The following is a 15419-nucleotide window of genomic DNA, read 5'->3' on the forward strand; positions in this document are numbered from 1 at the left end:
GGTTATCGGTTGAATAACCGCAAAAATTTTTTTTACCGATTCGATTTTTTTATTGTTTAAAATTAAAGAATTTTTATGAAATTTTTTATCAAATTGAATGAAAAATTTTAAAAATTCTTGAAATTAAAAGAAAATATCTAAAATATTTTAAATTTTGTCTGAAAATTAAAAAAAGTCGGTTGAATAACCGCAAAAATTTTTATTACCGATTCGATTTTTTTTAGTGTTAAAATTTAAGAATTTTTATGAAATTTTTTATCGAGGTTGAAAAAATTTTTAAAATCTTAAAATTGAAAAAAAATATCTTAAATATTTCAAATTTTGTCTGAAAAAATCGAATTATTTTTTCAAAAGGAGCTTTAATAGCTTTTTAGTTCAAAAATTAGGCTCATTATTGAATTTTAAACAAAAGTAAAGGAAAACATTTAAACGACTTTTGTTCAAAATTTCATAATGAGCCCAATTTTTGAACCAAAAAAGCTTTTAATGCTCCTCTTTAGAGAAAATTTTCGTTTCTTTTCTTCTCTTTTCACTAAAAAACTTAAAACAAAAAGTCACTTTCTTCAAAACAAAACCCCATAAATCAATCAAACTCATTCCCATTTCCTCATTTAATCACTCAGGACAAAACAAAAAAAATAATTGTTGCTCAACTTGAAAACGGAACATAATTGCTCAATTAAGTTGTCACAAAAAAAAAGATTTTCATGTGAAAAAAGAATTACATTAAATTTTAACATACCGCAAGGTACTTTGCACACGCATCAAGTACTTGCAAGGATTTCAAGAATGCAACAAAGAATTCATTTCGTGCGTGATTCGTTTTTATTTTATTTTTTATACGATTCCGAGATAAAGAGAAATTTTACGTTTCTGAATTTTAAGGAACAAAAGACGTGAGTTTTCAATAAAGTTTTAGGAGAGGAAATACCGACTTTAATTGTAAAATGTGACCCAATTCTGCGTTTCTCGAGTATTTTATTGTTGAATCCTGCGAATGAGGAGAAAATTACGACGCAATATTGTGTCGATTTATGTTCAGTCGATAACAAAAAGATAAACTTGAAACCATTCTTCAGCTCTTCTGAGGTAAGAAACGAGGGTTGAAACACTTTTATCGCGTTTTGCATTAGAAAAAAATCTCCTTTGTTATTAAATTAGAAGGGGTTCGACTGCATGCGGCGACGTAGAAAATCAACAAAAGTTATAACAACAATAATAATTATATTAGTGTAATGAAGGAACGACGACGACGGAGGAACGTGTGCAAAAAACGTGCGTGATTTTGAGTTTTTTAGATGGGCGAGTTTCGGAGCAAATATGGTTCAGACAACTTCGTATCAAATTCATAAATGATAATTATAAAAATAAAAATTTAGATTGGATTACGAGTGTTTTTGTCTGTGTCTACGTTGAAATTATAATTTTGTTTTGAAAACTTTTTTTTTATAATGGGAATTTTTCTCTTTTATGGTTTTTTGTCTGAAATATTTTTTTTTATAAATTTTTGTACAAAAAAAATTTTTTTTTTAATCAATAATTTTAATTAATTTTTTTTTTTAAATAATTATATTAAATATTTTTATAAAAAATATTTTAGTTTAATTTTTTTTATTTTTTTTTTTTTGTCTTAAAAATCAAGCCTCATTTATATTTTTAGAAAGAAAAAAATATTTAAATTTAAAAAAATAATAAAAATAAAGTAGAAAAAATATTTTTTTTCTCTTCAATTTTAAAATTTTAAGGTTTTAAAAATTTTCTTAAAAAAAATGAAATAAAAAATTTAATTATAATATTTAATAAAGATTCTGCTAAAAGAGGTTTTAATTTTATTAAAAAAAAATAAAAATAATTGAAAATTATTAATGAATTTTAAATTAAATAATAAAAATTTTAAATTAAAGTGAAAAAAATTTTTTTAATACATTATTTTTATTTGAAAAAATTGAAAAAAGAATATTTAAATTTTAATAAAACAAAATTTAAATATTCTTTTTTCAATTTTTTTTTATTTTTAAAAATTTTAATGAGGCAATTTTAGGAGCAAAAAAAAAATAAATTAAAATATTTTTTGTTAAAAAAAAATTAAAATAATTATTTAAAAAAAATATTAATTGAAATTATAAAAATTTTTAAAAAATTATTTTTGTACAAAAATTAAAAAAAAATAAATTTTAAATTTTTATTAATAAACTTTCGAACAAAAAAATTTTTTTTTAGATTTTTCTGAAGAAAAAAGTAATTTTTTAATTAATAATAATTTTTATAAATAATTTTTAATTAATTAATTAAATTATGGCAACCTGCTTGCTCTTAAAAACACCTGAAAACAATTTCAAGGAGTCCTTTGTTTACATCAATTAATTGGCGCGCGTGTCAATTTGCATTATCATTTCTAATCATCTCACAGCGGCGTCAAAAAATTCTGAATTTTGTCATTTTTTTAACGAAAAAACATCAAACGACCGAAAATAAGTGAATTTTTAGTTAAATTTAGTTAATTTTCATGACAAAATTCGATTCAAACGTAAGTTTTCCTCCTCATCTTTCGATTTTTTATTAAAATTTTGTCTTTTTTTCAGTTCTCACTCCGAAAGTTTTCGTAAAAAGATGCCGCGACAAACTGGAAATTCTTCACGAAACGCAAACTTGAGCGAGAATCCTCTTGGCGAATCGTCCCTGCACTCCTCGTCGTACGAAGAACCCGATACCGAGGCAAACGAAACCCGAAACACTCCTCGCCCAAAAACAAATCCGGGCCCGCAATTCCGCAATCGTTCGTCGCACAGCGTTCAAGACATGGAATTAACCCGAGGAGCAGTGAATACTCGTGCCAGCAGCGGTCCAAATCGTTCAGATGACAGAACTCGCGGCGTTCGCAAACCCGTCCCGCAGCGTCGAAAATTAATGCCGGGCATGAAAGCTTTGAAGGAGATTCGGAAATATCAGAATAACACGCGGTTGTTAATTCCAAAATTGCCATTTTCTCGCGTCGTTCGCGAAACTTTGCAGCAATACGGGCCCGCAGATGTTCGTGTGACGGCTCAAGCATTGTCAGCGTTGCAAGAAGCGGCCGAAATTTACATCACGCAATTTTTCGAGGATTCGCTTCGACTTGCGCTTCATGCGAAACGCGTGACTTTGATGCCGAGAGATATGGATCTCGTGCGTTTTTTGAGAGGTCAGTGGGATCGATTGTGAGATGTGAAAAATTCTGTAAAATTGATGTCGATTAATAGTTGTAGAGAGAGAGAGAGAGAGATTTTTTCAAAATACTCAAATATTGAGATTTTTTAAGTACTAATAGAGTTAATTCGTAAATTTAATTGATCAAAAAAAAGCAAATGCTTAAAAAAATAATTTCAAAGATATTGATAGAGGCGAGGAAAAAAATTAAAAATTAAATTGAATATGATTCCGCCAAAAAAAAGTACAAAACATGATTAAAATATATATTTTCTGTGAGATTTAAAAAAATAAAATATTTATATTAAAATACGTAAAAAATTATTTTTTAAATTATTTAATTCATTTTTTAAAAGAATTATTTTTAGATTAATTTTTTATTTAATTTTAAAACAAATTGAGACTTATTTAAAATTAATTTAAATATTTAAAAAAAATCATAATTATTTTATTTTTTATTAATTTAATTTTTTAATTATTTCAAATTAGTTAAAATTATTTTAAGCTTAAAGGATCTTAATCTTAAGTTAAAATTAATTTAAAAATTTTTTTTTAAATTCTTAAATATTTTTTATATCAGTTTAATTTTCAAATTATTTCAAAATTGATAAAAATTATTTAAATTTTATTTATTTAATTATTTAAAAAAATTTAAAAAAAGTTTTTTTTTTCTTAAATAGGTACCTAAATCTCTTTATGAATTTTATTTTTTTTTTTAATTTTTTGTTTTGTTTTAATTTTTCTAAAAATTATAATTTTAATAATTTTTTTTACATTTTTTTTAAATAAATTAAAATTTTAAATTAATTTTAAAATAAATTAAAATAAAAAAAAATGCGGAAAAAATTAATAAAAAAATTTAAAAACCAACAAAAATTATCACAAAAAAGCGCTCAAATCAATAAATTTTCGTAAAAAAAAAACCTTCGCCGTTCATAACTTCCTTTCTTTGTTTATTTATCAAACATAATTTAAATCGCGGCGTGTCCTGGATTAACCATGTTCCTCTTTTATTTCTCCTAAATACACATTCATACATGATAAATGGGACTCTTGGCTCTTTTTATTCGCTGTACCCTTTTTATTTCCATTATTTTTCGAAGAATTGCAATTGAAGGGTTGTCGTTCGTTCGTTCATCGCACTTCAATTGTTAAGTTAATTTTTTTTTCTACTTCTTGATGCCCATTGTTGACGAGTGACGGCAGGAAATGCGAGAATCCGTCGCTTTCTTGCATTCAAATCACGAAATTTTTGTATTTTTTATGAGGTGAGCAAAATATTGTAAGTCTATAATTACTTTTAATCGCTTTTAAAACGTCACTTTATGCAAAAAGGGCGATTTTCGAGTCAAAGCACGACAAAAACCACAACAACAACGCACATGGTTAAAAATAAAACATCGAAAGAGTGCATTTTATGTCACATTGCACTTGAGAGCGTTGAACGAAGGGGATCCTCCTTTTGAATGTTTTGACTTTAAATGCGTTCTCGCCTCATATTTTATTCAAATGCATGCGTAAATGATTAATATTAGTGTTTAAAGTGTCTGTCCCCCTTCATGAGACGACAGAGATGATAAATTAAAATTGAAACATCTTCAAAAATCAATTAGTGTGAAGTGTTGTCACTTGTTTCTCGCACTCGGCTTCATCTATTGTGCCTTTGTTTGATAAAAATTTCACAACAATGGCAAAAAATCATGAACATGTGCAATTTTTTCCCTTTTCAAAAGTTTTTTCTTTCTAACAAAGCACGAAAAGGGGGTTAAAACTGCTTTTTGATCCATTTTTGATGATTTTGTTGAAAGAACTCGACTTTTGTGTGACATGCCATGACTTTTCAATGCCAGAGCTCGATCGATAAAATTTTCCAACTTTCAATTTTTCTTTCAAGACAGACACTTTCAAAGAAGCCAAGACGTTTTCAGGTCACTTGATCGCTAAAAAATTAAAAATAATTCAACCAAAAATTAAAATTAAAATTTTACCCTTTTGTTGTTTTTGCTGGACCGCAATAAATATCACAAGATGAAAAAATATAAATTATGGAAATTTATTATTATTATTTGTCGAGAGAAACAAGCAAAAACAACAATAATTGTTTTGAATGGGGTTTGAATGCACGAGGTTTTGCGTATTTCGCTGTTTTTCTTGTTTTGCCGCTAAAAAGAAAAATAATGAAAAAGTTCGTCTCAAAGGTTTTATTAGCAATTATCCTTTTTCTCGAGACGATTTATTAGCAGCAAAAACTTTTCATGCTGAAGTTAACATGAAATTTTATTATTAAAAATTATTACAATGTTTTTCTTGTAGTCTCGTGGGTGGTTTTAACATGTAGCTAATTTTTCTTCATTTTAAAGGTAATTAATTTTTAATATTTTTTTTTTTATTTTAATTTTTAAATTTAAAAATTTAATGAAAAAAATTATTTTAATTTAATACTAATTTAATTTTTAATTCATTTTAAAATTGATAAAAATTAGTTAAAATTAATTAAAATAATTTTATAAAAAAAAATTTTTTGAGAACAAAATTATTTAATATTTTTTCTTTATTAATTTAATTTTTTTAAACTTGTAGAAAATATTTTTTCTTCAATTCATTATAATTTTATTTATGTTAATTTTTCTAAAAATTATATTTTTAATTATTTTTTTGTAATTGTTAAAATTCAAAATTTTCTCAAAATAAATAAAAAAAAGTAATATTTTAACTATTTTTTATTTAAAATTAAAATTTATTTTTTTTTATTAAAATAAAATAAAAATAATATTTTCGATAGTATCAAAAATTAAACAAAAAAAATAAATTTAAATTTTATTATTTTTATATTTTTAATGAAAGTCATTATTTAAATCAATATCTCAAGCCATTATTTTTCATAAAAAAATAATTTAAATAAAAAAAAAATTGTTAAAAACTCACCTTTTATAATCTCTATCGAAAAATATTAAATAATCATTATTTTCATTGAAAACTGATAATCCTTTTGTAAATCCTCCTCAAAGTTTGTATAAATTTGTTATTATCTTGAAAACTTTTTTTTATTATTATTATTTCTCTTGTTGATCTTTCACTCACTTTTTCAGTGTAAATTTTATTTTATCTCGATTTTCGTACAATATAAATTTTCAACACTTTCAAAATGAAATAATTTTTTATTTCTTCTCTTTTTAGTCACACTTCATTAAGTTCTTCAATAGTAAAAGATAATCATAATATTTTCCTCTTTTTTCACTTTTTTTGTGAAATTTTCTCTATTTGTGAGATAATGATCTTGTGAGAAAATTTTTGTGACAATCACTTTTTTTTTATCTCTTAATTTTTTTTATGTTGAAAATTGTTATTTTTTCCAAGATTTTTATTGAATTTCGTATCAAATTTGGATCAATCAATCACATGTCTTAATGACTTTTTTCTGCTGTCGGATATGACTTTTATTTAGATTGCTTTCTCTTGTCGCTGTTGATATGTCACTTTTGTTATTTACTTTGTTCACGAAATGTAATTTTTTTACTGTTAACGAACACAAATTATTAAATCAATAATCTGAAGGTCATATCCCGATATATACGTTGTTGCTCCTTTTAACTACGCGCGGGCGGTTCACATTTATTTTTATTATTTTTACGATTATTTGTATAAGATAGATGATAATACATGTAATTATTTATACACTTATTATAATTATTATTGAAATTGCTTCACTTATTATTTGAAATGGACACAATATTTATTTTTTACGACGTAATTTTTTTTCTGATATTTTTTTTTTTGTTTTTTGGACAATAATTTTTTTTTTTAAATAATTTTTTTTTCACTAATTTTTATTTTTTTTGTAAGTTTTTCACTACTTGCTTTATTTATTTACTTTATTTATTATTTAAAAAGTCACACAAACAAGTACATGACCGTACAAGACGATTCTCAAAACATGAATGAAACAAAAATGCATTTGAACAGTTAAACGAGTCCTTTTTCGTATCGCTCTACGTGTTCCATAGATACAGGCTGTACGTGAGGTGAGTTCATTTATCGAGAGAACCGTTTGAAAGAGAGAAATTCACCACGTGCGATGTGCATTTGTGCCGTTATGTTGTTTATACCGGTATGGGAATGTGTGTCGATACAGAAAATGAATGAATGATAAGAAATGGTGAGTATGATAGCTTATGAGTGAATGAACAGAAATGAACAAAAAATAACGGAGATCATGGTGACCATTATTTTTAATTTTATCTCAAAATTAAAAAAAAAATTAATTGAAAAAAAAAATTTTTAAATTATTTTTTTTTTCGTTAATATCAAATATGAACTTGAGTAGATAATTTTTCTCTATGAAACATATGCTCGCAAACGTATAGTTTTGGAGATCATCGATTACCAACAATTTTTTTTTGGCAAATACAATATAAATTTTTTAAAATTTAAAAAAAATATTTTTTTATTTAATTTTTTTTTATTTAAAAAAAATAATAAAATAAATTTAAAAAAATTATTTTGAAAATTTAAAACCAATTTTCATAAATATTTAATTAATATTAATAAAGTTTAATTTTTTCAAAAAATTAAAATAAACAAAAAAAAATATTTTATTAATTAAATTTTTAATAAATAATTTAGTTAATTAATTGAAAATAATAAAAAAAAATAATAGTTAAGAAAATATTTTAATCCTTCTAAAAAAATAAAAAAAAAATTTGTTTAAATAAAACTAAAATTAATTTTGAAATTTTTTTTCAGAAAAAAAAACACTTGGATTTTTATAATTTACTTTATTTTATTTTTTATTTAATTTTTTAGGCATTTTTGAACATCAAATGGTCAATTTCTACCAAATTTTTAACAACATTTTTTTATTTAATTTTAAAAGCACCGTTGTTAGCATTTTATTTATTTTTCAATTATTTATTATACGATTATTATTTTTTTTTAATTCCTATATTTATTTTTTGATTTTTTAATATTTTATTTTTTTTTAAATACGAACGAGTAACTTTTTACTGAATACTAAAAATTAAAGCTCTCTTTCTAATATGTTTCCGATATTTTTTTTTTATAATTTAGTCTTAAATTTCCAACAAAATACTCTTTTTTTAATTAATTCCAGCGAATTATTTTTAGACTGATACGCCTGTTGAGGGTTTTGTTCCCAACAAATCTGACAATCTTTGTTGATACGACGCCAGCGTGTTCGAGTCTGTGATGTAACGGGATTTGCACACAAGTTGCAGTGCATGAAGATATTGCATTTCGGTGAATTGTGCGCCTTTTTCGACGATTTGGTTGATGAATTCCTAAAAATTAAAAAAAATTAATAAAATTTCGTTGAAAAAGTTGAAATTTCTTACATCGGGATCCAAATAAAACATTTCATAGAAATTTCTTGCGTGATCTAAGGCGACTTCGCGTGATGCCGTAATTGAGCTGAGCGTTTGTTGAATCGCAAGAGCGTTTCGTACCATCTTTTGGACTCCCGCATTGTCGATGCGCTCCATGGAATTGGATGCCATGATGAGTATTCGGGCGACGAGATGAGCAAGACCCTCGAAAACGTACTAAAAATTAATTTTTTACTAATTTTTTTTTAGAAAATTTGACGAAAAATGGGTTTTACCTTCGTTTTTCTCGGATGCAATGTCGAACTGAGGGCCTCATCCATGTCAGAAAGTACTTTGGTAAGTTTCAATACTTTGGCATCCGGCTCAAGGGAGTCTGTGCGATCCATATCAAACACATCGCGACTTTTTTCCTTGTTTTTCGTGTTCGAGCGTAAGTAATGGAAGCACTGTACTCTAACCTAAAACCCAAAAAAATCATTAAAATCAATTTTTATCAAATTTTAGTCAAAAACTCACTTCTAAATGCAAAACTAACAAACAAGTATTCGCTAATTCCTCGAATTCCAAAGCCAAATTCGTCAAAACTTTAATTGTTCCGTCTTTCACGGCGGATGATGACTCCGTTGAACCATTTGTTGTCACTGGTTTCTTCAAATCGTTCGCAAAATCGGCAATTCTGTTGGCGAACCATTCCATGCTTTCCTGTAAAATTGCCAATTCTTTCAAAACTCCGATGTCGGAGAGGATTTCCATGCTCGAGATGCCTCCTTCGCCCAAATTTGTCGTGAGCATTTCAGCTTCGCGGATGTTTCGTTGCTGAATTTGTGTGGGGGATTCTTCTTCCATGGATTCGCCTTTCATGAGACGACCTTTGCGCATTCTGTCGCCGGATGCTTTGAGGTCTGTCCAATTTGGAAGAGTTCTGAAATTATAAAAAAAATGTTGTTAAAATATTTTTCCTGATACAAAATTTAAAAAATTTTTCCCACTACATATTTTGAGTTTTTTCTTATATAAATTTTTCATTTTTGACCCAATGAACATTTAAAAAATTTTTCCCAATGCACATTTTGAATTTTTTCTTATATAAATTTTTCATTTTTGACCCAATGAACATTTAAAAATTTTTTCCCAATGCACATTTTGAATTTTTTCTTACATAAATTTTTCATTTTTGACCCAATGAACATTTAAAAATTTTTTCCCAATGCACATTTTGAATTTTTTCTTATATATTTTTTTCATTTTTGACCCAATAAACATTTTGAAAATTTTTCCCAATGCACATTTTGAATTTTTTCTCACATAAATTTTTCATTTTTGATCCAATAAACATTTAAAAATTTTATCCCAATGCACATTTTGAATTTTTTCTTAGATAAATTTTTCATTTCTGACCCAATGAACATTTAAAAAATTTTTCTCAATGCGCATTTTGAAATTTTTTTCTTCAAAATTGTTAAAAATTAAAAAATCTAACGAAACTTACTTCAAAAATCGATTAATATCATCATCCTTAAGCCACGCAACACTATAAATCCTCTTATCTTCCGTTTCCGGTTGAACAATTCCCCGATATGCAACTTGACACGTTTCCCGATACGTTTTCAGCAGCGAACAAACCATCTTTAACAAGTCATCCGAGTACGTGGGCAAATCGACGATCAATTGTTTCGTATCCGCAATGCGACTTTCGACTAAAACTGTACTTTGCAACAAGGGACGATTCAATCCGAGACGTTTCATCTCTTCCGGCGAGATAATTGTTCGCCATGCGTCGTTCGCTTTCGACACAGTCTCTATTGTCGCTTGTAAATTTCGATTGTGACCTCGAGCGAGGAACGTATCCCGCACATATTCCGTCAAAAATGCGTTCAGAGGACCTTTGTCGCCCGTTTTTGCTTTGAAAATGTCCTCGAGTTCGGCGATATATTGCATCAGGGGGAGATAAATGGTCCGTATGAGAGCCGGATCTGCCTCACAAAGGAGTATTTTTTCGCGTTTCTTTGCACTGCTCGCCGCCGCAATGAGTTGCGCGTTAATATCGTCTTTGGGATTTGATGGATTCGAGGCATTCGAATGACTTCGTTTGTGTTCGCGCGACTCGACGCTCAGGAAATTTGGTAAATTACTGGCTAGACTTGCACTATCTGACTTTTCGAACTTGAATAATTTTTTATTGCTACAAAAAAATCCAAAATTATTTAAAATTTAAAAAAAAATTGAAAAAATCTCACGTTTGTGGCTTCCGTCGACTGAAAAATGAATTAATATTGACTCGTTCTTCGGGAAAACTCGATTTCAGCTGTTCCTCTGCCGAAACACTTTGAATGTTTAAATAATCTGTGAGCATTATCTGCATTACCGCTTGCGCTTCGTGCCAATAATCCGCACTGTCGTACAAAGTAACGCCCGTCATGTTATATCGCTTCGTTGTATTTTGGTAATTTTTCAAGGTTAAGGCGTGCGTTTCCGCGATCAGCTTGAATTGCTTGTAGACTAAGTCAAGAAGTGTTAGGAGAGGATGTTCCGGCGTTGTTTGATCCTTTTCTTGATTTGTTCGATCAGCGGGCTTTAAATTGTTGTTCTTCAAATATTGCGTCGTCTTTGTTACGATCGTTAGTAGTTCGGGTTGCATTTGTACTTTAATTGTCTAAAATAAAAAAAAGAAAAATTAAATGGAAATTAATCGTAATACTAATAAACAGCTTGGGTAATAACAATAAATACTGATGAGGTATCTGTTAAATTGTGCGCAATGTTGAACGAATGTTGAATGCCCAATTGGAAAAAATTATAAAAAAATTTCGAAAAAAAATTTTTGATAATTTTTAAATATTTTAAGCCTAATTTTAATTTAATTTTTTTCCTACTTTTGCTTTAAAATTTTTAGTCTTCATGAATTTTGAGGTTAGATTTTTTTCAATTTTTCTAATATTTTACTTCTTGACAAAAAATCATTCAATTTTGAAAATATGAGATATAATTTGACTCAAAATATCAAATTCAACAAATTTCCTATTTATTTCAATTTTAGATCTTGATGATTAAAAATTGTTTATTTTGAGGTTATGTTGCTCAGATCTGTTAATTTTGAGATACTTTCAGTAAAATTTTGTGCAGATTTAAAATTTTTATAATTTTTAGTTGATTTTTAGCTTTTATGGATGTTTTTTTTACATTTTTACAACTTGTGAACTTTAATTTTTCAAATTTAAGATAACAAGAAAAATTTTGAGGTTAGATTTTTTTTTTAATTTTTATTTTTTTTTAGTTTTGTTTTCGTTTAAAATTTTCCTGTAAAATAATGAATTTTTTAATTTTTTTTTCAAAAAATTTTTAGATTTTTTTTTTTATAAAATTTTTTGTAGTTTTTTATAAATAAATTTTGAATTTTTTTTTTTTAAAAAATTTTTTAAATTTTTGAATTTTTTTTAAAAAATTATTTTTCATAAAATTTAAAAAAAAAATTTTTTTTTCATAAAATTTTTTAAAATTTTTTTTATAAATTTTTTTTTTTTTATAAATTTTTTTTTTTTTATAAAATTTAAAAATTTTTTTTATAAAATTTTTTGGAATTTTCTTATAAAATTTTATTTTTTTTTATAAAATTTTTTTTCATCATTGTTTTTTCGTAAATTCTAATTGGGAACGAGAATCACTTTACACTCGATACATGTGTTTATTGAATTATTTACAAGCGTTTTTCAATATGATTGGAAAATCTGCAGCTTGCTAAATTTCCCACACACAGTGCATTGTATCGAAATGTATCGAAAAATGGGTCAGTCAATCGCAACTAAATTAATTTTTAGTCTTTTCAGTTCATAAATTGACGTCTATCGTACTGGACTTTTGCTATTTCGATAAAAATGCGATTAATTGAGGTCATTGTGGTCATTCTCATGGGAACTCAGGTAAAAAAATTTCATTTTTAACGAAAATTTTAATAAAAAATATTTTTTTTTAGATTTCTGAAGCTTGGAAACGTCAAAATCAACAACAACTCTCAGATGCTTTCATCAAATGTGCTGAAAAAATGAACGCTCCTCCGGGTTTGAGGAAGCAATGGCAACAATTTAAGTATCCGCGACAAGATATCGCAAAGGCAGAGTGTTTCATTCGATGTTTTTTCCAAGAAATTGGATTTATGGAGAAATCTGTGAGAAATTTAATGATTTTTAATTCGATTTTTTATGAAATTTTCAATTTTTTCTCGTTTAGAGAGTCAAACCGAAGCGCATTCATCATCAAGTCGAGCCATTTTTGTCGGAAAAGAAAAATCCCAAGTTCATGGAGCACATCGAGGGTTGCATAAATGAGTTCAAAGGACACAGTTGTGATAAAATCTTCAAAGTTTTCTTGTGTTTGGAGCTCGGATACAAAAAAGAAGTGCAACGAGCATTGAGGGCGTCAAAAACTGCAGTTGCTGCTCATACGGAACTATAAAAAACTCACCTCTATCGACTCAGGCACTTTTTCCAACAATGCAAAACATTCAACAATTATCCCAATAAAATACGTGGAATTGACATCAGCATCCAAAAGTTCCGTATCTTCAATTATTTCGCTTTTATCGACGTCAATGTAGCCTAAAAAAATTTTTTTTGGTTAAAAAATCAATTTTTTCGTTAAAAAAAAATATTTTTTTTTGTTGAAAAATAATTTTTTTTTTAAATATTTTTTCATAATTTTTTTTAAAAAAAATATTTTTATTATTTATTTAAAATTTTTTTTTTTATAAAATTTAAAAAAAATATTTTTCATAAAATTTAAAAAAAAAATATTTTTCATAAAATTTTTTAAAAAAATTATTTTTCATTTAAATTTTTTAAAAAATTATTTTTCATAAAATTATTTTTCATAAAATTTTAAAAAAAAAATCAATTTTTCTTTAAAAAAATAAAATTTTTCTCCAAATTTTCAAAATTTACCATTTTGTTGAATTTCAAACAAAGCTTTCCTTGCTTTTGTATTCGCTTCAATGCGTTCCGCGGATCGTCGAATCATGTTTCTCTGGAATGGCGACGCTAAATTACTTCCGCGAGTCGATCCTTGCCGCTGAAAACTCGTAAAAATGACGCTCGTGCTCGAATGATAAAGATGTTTGTTCAGTTCTTCGATCAATTTGTTGTAAACCATGTTTCGTTTGTTCTCGAAATCTTGTCGCAAATCGCTCAAGCCCTCAACTTCCCTCAAAGTTGTCTTGCTCAATTTAATTGCCGACACGAGAGTCTTTGTCGCATGCAAATATTGCTTCTTATTGAGGAACGTGACGACTTGCTGCGGAACTTTTTGAATTTCATTGATTTGATCGAGCATTTCGAGCACACATTTGTGCTGCACGGCATCCGTGTACATTTTTTGGAGCTCTTCGCGACGACAACGAAGCAGTTGTTTGCACGCCTGAAGATTTTCCTTGACAGTTCGGATGCGTTCGCGACCTGCTGTGACTTGACTCGAGGCTTTGTTGAACAATTGCATGACTTTTGTGAGATCGCCATCGTTGTGAGAGACGAGCTACGAGAAAAATTTTATTTTTTTTCACAAAAAATGCTCCAAAACACGAAATTTACCTCATTCAAACGTTGATCGCTTTTCTTAAACTCCTTTTCAATCTTCAATTTTTCCCGTTCCCGTTGCTCATCGGTCTCACTGAGATCTAATGTTCGTATAACAGACACCAATAATCCGGTTTCGCCCTGAAAAATTAAAATTTTTTCATGAATTTGCTTCGACTACAGTAACAAGTTGCGAGAATGACGTAAACACCCACAAAAATTCATCTTGTTTCCGACACTTTTTTGGGTGTTTCGTGAGAATCGAGATGCGGTTTTTTGCTGTGACGCATAAAAAAGGGCAAAACTTACGACTTCTCGCGAAAATTTCTTCTCCCTTCGGGGTTTTATCGGCGGAGCATCCATTATTTACGATTTCTTGAATTTTTTTGACCAATCAAATAAACGATGACATTACAGGGTTGCCAATGTGTCAAAAAAATGACAGCTTGAATGTTTTTTGAAGGGTTGCCAATTTTTCAGTATAAAAAGGAGCTAAATGGATTATTGACGTTAAATTTGAGAGAAATTTTGTTTTTTTATGAATCATTCGATGTCGTAAGCCAGACAGTTTCTTATCAAAAAAATCGTGAATTCCAATCTTTTGCGTAAATTTTATAGTCAAAACATGACTAAAGTAGATGTTTTTCTGATTCTGAAAAAAATTCTTCAGTTAAGGTCGCTCCAAATTTTTTTTTTTGAATTTTTTTGTCCTTTAAAGTTGAAAATCCAATGGGGCAAAATAAAAAAAAAGTTAAAAATTTCATTAAAATTTACCGTTTTTTGGCCTTTTTCCATAATTTTTCAAGAAATTTTCAAAATATTTTTTAAAAATTTTTAATTTTGTTAAATTTTTGTACTGAAAATGATATTTTTACAAGAATTTCCTTCACTTAAAATAATTTTTCAAAATTTAAAAAAAAAATTATGAAAAATTTCTTTTAAAATAATTTTTAATAAATAAATTTAAAAAAATCAAAATAAAAAATTTAAAATATTTTTTTCAAAATTTAAAAAAAAAATTAAAAAAAATTATTTTTTTTAAATTTCGTAAAATTATTTTAAGTGAAGGAAATTCTTGTAAAAATATCATTTTCAGTACAAAAATTTAAAACAATTAATTTTTTTTTAAATTCCTTAAAAAATTTCGAAAATAGACCAAAAACTTTAATTTTTTGTGAAATTTTTAATTTTTTTTTATTATTTTGTCCCATTGGATTTTCGACTTTTGAAATGGGGCATGAGACAAAAAGTTCAAAAAAAAAATTGGAGCGGCCTACATTTTTTTTTCTGATTCTGAAAAAAAAAAATTTCAAATAAAGTCTTTTTTCAG

General features: G+C 26.8%; 4 protein-coding genes across 4 annotated transcripts in view; 2 read left to right on the top strand and 2 right to left on the bottom strand.

Moving 5' to 3' along the window:
• LOC134833992 (protein tincar) overlaps positions 1 to 6248 on the bottom strand; it is a 97811-nt gene extending 91563 nt beyond the window's left edge. Inside the window, exon 1 of the mRNA XM_063848505.1 lies at positions 6112 to 6248. The gene's annotated coding sequence lies outside the window, so the exon portion shown is untranslated. The remainder of the gene's footprint in view (positions 1 to 6111) is intronic.
• Positions 2401 to 3569, top strand: LOC134838288 (uncharacterized). Its single transcript, XM_063853786.1, has 2 exons — positions 2401 to 2527; positions 2583 to 3569. The coding sequence occupies exon 2, from the start codon at positions 2611 to 2613 to the stop codon at positions 3199 to 3201; it is 591 nt and encodes a 196-aa protein (XP_063709856.1). The 5' UTR covers positions 2401 to 2527; positions 2583 to 2610; the 3' UTR covers positions 3202 to 3569.
• Positions 6249 to 8024: 1776 nt separating the features above from the next.
• Positions 8025 to 14499, bottom strand: LOC134838498 (exocyst complex component 4). Its single transcript, XM_063854045.1, has 10 exons — positions 14399 to 14499; positions 14105 to 14230; positions 13463 to 14048; positions 12987 to 13120; positions 10766 to 11181; positions 10018 to 10710; positions 9045 to 9450; positions 8804 to 8986; positions 8538 to 8744; positions 8025 to 8483 (listed from the first exon to the last, which is right to left on the bottom strand). Exons 1-10 carry the CDS (start codon positions 14450 to 14452, stop codon positions 8307 to 8309), a joined length of 2982 nt encoding a protein of 993 aa, XP_063710115.1. The 5' UTR covers positions 14453 to 14499; the 3' UTR covers positions 8025 to 8306.
• Positions 12379 to 13115, top strand: LOC134838510 (general odorant-binding protein 99a-like). Its single transcript, XM_063854056.1, has 3 exons — positions 12379 to 12445; positions 12499 to 12690; positions 12753 to 13115. The coding sequence occupies exons 1-3, from the start codon at positions 12401 to 12403 to the stop codon at positions 12975 to 12977; spliced, it is 462 nt and encodes a 153-aa protein (XP_063710126.1). The 5' UTR covers positions 12379 to 12400; the 3' UTR covers positions 12978 to 13115.
• Positions 14500 to 15419: the final 920 nt, after the last annotated feature.

This window comes from Culicoides brevitarsis, chromosome 1 (assembly GCF_036172545.1).
Source record: "Culicoides brevitarsis isolate CSIRO-B50_1 chromosome 1, AGI_CSIRO_Cbre_v1, whole genome shotgun sequence".
NCBI classification, from domain to species: domain Eukaryota; kingdom Metazoa; phylum Arthropoda; class Insecta; order Diptera; family Ceratopogonidae; genus Culicoides; species Culicoides brevitarsis.

Excerpts from the sequence above, each read along its gene's own strand:
- LOC134838288 (XM_063853786.1), top strand. The coding sequence starts at position 2,611 with ATGCCGCGACAAACTGGAAATTCTTCACGAAACGCAAACTTGAGCGAG.
- LOC134838498 (XM_063854045.1), bottom strand. The coding sequence starts at position 14,452 with ATGGATGCTCCGCCGATAAAACCCCGAAGGGAGAAGAAATTTTCGCGA. Across the intron at positions 11,182-12,986 it reads AAGTGCCTGAGTCGATAGAG|ACAATTAAAGTACAAATGCA; the intron begins GTGAGTTTTTTA and ends TTTTTATTTTAG. Across the intron at positions 8,484-8,537 it reads TGTTTTATTTGGATCCCGAT|GAATTCATCAACCAAATCGT; the intron begins GTAAGAAATTTC and ends TTTAATTTTTAG.
- LOC134838510 (XM_063854056.1), top strand. The coding sequence starts at position 12,401 with ATGCGATTAATTGAGGTCATTGTGGTCATTCTCATGGGAACTCAG. Across the intron at positions 12,446-12,498 it reads TCATTCTCATGGGAACTCAG|ATTTCTGAAGCTTGGAAACG; the intron begins GTAAAAAAATTT and ends ATTTTTTTTTAG. Across the intron at positions 12,691-12,752 it reads TTGGATTTATGGAGAAATCT|AGAGTCAAACCGAAGCGCAT; the intron begins GTGAGAAATTTA and ends TTTCTCGTTTAG.